Here is a 4,890-nt window from a genome sequence, read left to right on the forward strand (position 1 = left end):
CAGTTCTAGGGGATCTATCGCCCTCTTTTGGCTTCTGTAGGCATTGTACATATGTGGTGCATTTAACATCATATATGCATGCACAACACTCATACACATAAAATAAAAAAAGAATTCACAGGCTGGAGAAGTGACTCAGTGATTAAGAGCACTGACTGCTCCTGCAGAAGACCTAGGTTCAGTTCCCAGCACCCACATGGCAGCTAACAACTGTCTGTAACTCCAGTTCCACAGAATCTGACACCCTCTTCTGACCTCTGTGGGCATTGCACAACATAGGCACACTTATATACATATAGTCAATAAACTCATACACATAAAATAAAAATAATAAAATATTTTAAAAAGAATTCTTTAAGGGAGTGACTCTAGATAAGTTGTCTAGACTCCAGTGTATGAACTTGCACTGAGGGACCTCTGGGTACAGAAACTTAACCAGATTGGCCTTAACATATATGGCAGAATGCCTGAAATCTTGTGGGAGGGCTATGAGAGGATATAAATGGGGAGGCAATCTAAATGTGATTGAGATTTATTGTATAAAATGCACAAAACCAATAAAAATATGCGTGAGAAAGATTTTTTAAAGTGACTCACTTGAAATTTTGTCCACTGAGAACATTTTATTCATCTGGTAAAATGAATGAGAGTGAAAGGAGTTAAAGTCAGTGTTGTAGGAGTGGTTGGGTGGAAAAACTCTCCACTTTGGCAATGGAAGTGCCCCGTGTGGCTAAGATCTGTTCATCTTCACAATCCCCTAGCAAGGTATGCTACAATGCTTTGTTGTGTAGATGAGGAAACCAAACTTTCTTACAAAGGAAGAACATACAAGCACAAGGTAAAATATGCAATTAATATTCACATAATATTGAGGATATCTGTTTGCTAGAAGTAAGTATTCAAAATTGGGAGAGATTAGAAGTTATGGAGAAATAGTGGACCACTTAGTTTTAAACAGCATGTTAAAACCTCTGGAATGGATGTGGAGGAGAGCAGGGGCCCACAGAATGAGTTTAAGCAAGGGAGTGACAGCAACACATTAGGAAATCTAATGTTTTCACTATAAATAATGAAAACCATGCAGTAGGAGGTTATAATGAAATTCCAACAATGATAAGGCAATCCTGATTATATTATTGTTTTCTGTAAGGTACCAGTGTCTATCAAAATGTTAATGGATTATACTGTTTGAATTTAGTGAGATACCAGCTAACAAAAGCTGGGTGCTTGATGGATTTCCAATGACATTAAACCAAGCACAGCTCCTAGAGGAAGCACTCACTGGCTACAAGAGAAAACTCACAGAAGCAGAGAAAAAGAAATCTCAAAGGCCCACATTGGCTTTCGACCCTACAATGTCCAAAGAAGAGCCTCTTCCCTCTTCTGCATTTGATTTTGTTATTTTACTAGATATTTCAGATACTTCTTCACTGGATCGCATGACTAACATCATAGGTAAGCTGAATACATTTTTCATCCTTTTTGATAATCAAAACTACTTTTAAAATCTGTCCTTTGATTAAGTAAATGTTTCCACTCTAACTATAAGAAAAAAATCCATTTAACAGACTTTTGAAGAATTATCAGCTAAGCATATTTGCTACTTGTTTTGACTTACTAACACTCAGTATCAGAGGTTAATCCTAGAACTAGAGTCAAATTCCAAGCCAACTGCAAGCAGTTCTCTGGATCTATATGTGACATTGACAGCTCCCCCCTCATAGACTTTCCTTTGAGGGACTTGCATGCATGGAGGAACTCTTTGTGGCTAGCTGGTACATCTTGGTGAATCACCTTAGTGATAGTCATAAACCATATCTAGTTGTACATGAGGATCAGGTAGCATCCTTTGCAGGATTTTGTGTTAGCTCTGAGGAGCAGAAAGCAGTTGACTGAAGTCCTTATCTGGTGAGGTTGAATATTCTTGCCATATTCATGGTTAATTAAACTGTTTCAGTCTTCAAGGTGAGACTATTGCTTTATTCTACAAATTAAATACTAGGAGAGTATTTCCACTTACAAGGTATTTGAACAACCTGCAAACCTTTTTTTCTTTTGTTTTACATTTTATTATTTGCTTTTCCTTTTTTGAGATAAGGTCTTACTTAATTGCTTAGACTAGTTTTTATTTATTTTTATTTTTAAATATTTTACTTTTAAAGAAATTTTATGTGCATGAGTCTATTGCCTGCATGTGTATAAGTGCACCTATGTTGGGCAATGCCCACAAAGGTCAAAAGAGAATATTGGGTTCCCCTGGAACTGGAGTTAGGGATGGTTATTAAGCAGCATGTAGGCACTGGGAATTGAACCTGGGACCTCTGCAACAGCAGTCAGTGTTCTTAATGACTGAGACATCCCTCAGCCCCTTTGATTTGTTTTAAACTCATAGACTCAAAGATCCTCTTACTTCCCCCCTCATGAAAAGTATGGGAGGCTATAAAATGAACAAAAGATTACTGGATATAATTTCAGTAGAAACGTGGCTATTTTCTACTGGACGCTTTCATTATCTGCTTAAATAAAATGGCAAACTGTAAGATATTACTTGAGCCATTAAACACAATGTTTTAAATTAGATATTTCCCCATCATATCAAAAACAGCAGAAGTTAATTTCCTCTACACAAGAAAGTCAGAGGCATGCTGACAGTTGTGATGGTTCTGCTTGTTCATTTGATGTCCCCTTCTTGTTAAGAGGCTAGTCGAGGGTTGGCTGAGAACATTGCCTATCCATGGCCATCTGGTGGAGGAACAAGGTCATGAACATCATGATACAAGTGCACTTATACACATGCAGGTAATACACTTGATGACTTAAAACTGGATACAGCAAGTGGCTAAATTGCAGAGACCTTTGACTAAAGGCATATTATAACTCTACAGAGACCAACGGAGGTTTTCCCCCTTCCTCAGTGTTCCATGGGAAGCAAATCATTCCCTGTTTCAGAAATAGAAATCAACTGGCAGGAAAAATTTCAAGAAATAGAGTTTGAGTTCTTATAATTTTCTATCAAAGCTAGTTGGTGAATGATTCTGGCACATTTGTTAAACCTGATATTAGCATTTAAATAGTTTAATTACCTAATATTAGATCCTTGATTCACAGGCTTAAAGGTATTCTTCATTACTCCAGAGAGAGCTTCTTCTTTGTCAAATTTCATGCACATTAGATACATAATTTTTCTTATTCCTTTACTCTCAGTAGTCTTTAAAGCACAATACAATTTTTATTTTTACCTGGTTTTCTTAATACATTTTTAGGCTGGATGTGAATTGAACCGAATGCTAGAGTGAGGCTATCTAAATCACAAAAGCTAGTATGAAGTTAAAATTTAATGTGCAAAGAATGGCCCACACTTTGAAAGTCAATCTGCATTTTTTTCATATTCTAGTATTTAAATTGATACGTGCTATTTTTTCATATGTTAAGATTTTTTCCTTCTTAGAATATAAAATTTAACATTAGATCATTTTACCAATTTGTTCCCTTATCTAAAACTATACCTTACCTATTTTAGATAGATTAAAGGATATACTTCTACAATATCTTCTTCATCCACATAGTCATCTAATATGAGGTCATACTTACTAGATACTAAGCATTGTTCTAGGCATCAATGTTAGAAAAATGAAGAAGTGGATCCTGCTTCCAAAGAGTGTAGTAGAAAATATAGATTAGGACTCAAGGATTGCAGTGTAGGGTTGTACTGCCTGACATGTTGGCCAGCAACTACATATGATTACATTTATTTAAATTCATAAATGAAAAATTCAGTTCTTCAGCCAAATTGATCACAATTCACATGCAGGTGTGGCTAGTAGCTGTCCTATTGACAGCATTGATAATACAACCTTTCAGTCTCACAAGTTCTGTCAAACAGCATTGGGATAGGGTGATAGGAACCAAAATGTACCATTAGTGAACACTCATTTAATAATTATAAAGGGCCAAGAACTAATGATATAGAAAATAAAGGTAAGTTTTTGTCCTCCAGTAGATTGTATGAAGATATACAAAATGAGTTAATTACTACAATGTAGCATTGTATATGCTATAACAGATGTGGAGAGTTTAACCAGGCTGAAAAGAAAATAGACTAGTGCAGAGAAACATTTGCATGACTTGCAGGGGAGCACAAACTATTCACCTGGAAATCAGAAAGAACTACAGTGGGTTACAGAGGCAGAAGAACCTACAGAAATGGCAGAAATATTCCTACAAAGCAGGCATGCCGTCTTACTAGTCTAGCACTGAGTTAATGTATTCGGTTTGTTCTGAAGCTTTCTGAAGCTATTGAATGACATTAAAGCCAAGTCAAATGCAGCTTGTTATGCTGCTTATAATGACCATTGTACCTTCAGTGTGGATGATGAACCAGGAAGGGATTGAGACTGAAAGCAACCAAACATGTTAGAAAATAATTATTAATTTTTAAATGCAAAGTACGTAAAGACAGCAAGGAGAGATAAAGGAGAAGTCAGACTCAAATGGTGTTTAAGGAGTAAACTATAAATTTTAGTTACCAGTTGAGATGGAAAACGGTCAGGGAGACTAGGAATAACATTATGCTTCTACCTTGCCCAGCTCTTTGAATGGTGATACTGTTCATGCAAATTATATGAAAAGAAATGTGTAGTGTTTTCTTTCAGAACACGTTGCTCTTGAAATGTCTATTGGAGAATTAGGCTTAGTAAGCTAAGACATTTAAGAACTAGTCTATAAATGGATCTAAGCATGAGGAGGGAAGTTTCTGTAGCAAAGTTAAGCATTTTAAAAGGACAAGAATCATCTAGGAAGACTGGAAAGAAAGAAAGAAAGAAAGAAAGAAAGAAAGAAAGAAAGAAAGATTTCCACTTTTAACCTTTGCTCACTTTCATCTCCTTCACC

General features: G+C 36.0%; 1 protein-coding gene across 1 annotated transcript in view; it reads left to right on the forward strand.

Moving 5' to 3' along the window:
- Spef2 (sperm flagellar 2) overlaps window positions 1–4,890 on the forward strand; it is a 176,260-nt gene that overhangs the window by 83,380 nt on the left and 87,990 nt on the right. The window contains exon 16 of the mRNA XM_029567817.1: window positions 1,199–1,455. Within this exon, the coding sequence (XP_029423677.1) occupies window positions 1,199–1,455 (257 nt within the window). The remainder of the gene's footprint in view (window positions 1–1,198; window positions 1,456–4,890) is intronic.

The sequence above is a fragment of the Nannospalax galili genome, unplaced genomic scaffold (assembly GCF_000622305.1).
Source record: "Nannospalax galili isolate Female #2095 unplaced genomic scaffold, S.galili_v1.0 scaffold139, whole genome shotgun sequence".
Taxonomy (NCBI): Eukaryota; Metazoa; Chordata; class Mammalia; order Rodentia; family Spalacidae; genus Nannospalax; species Nannospalax galili.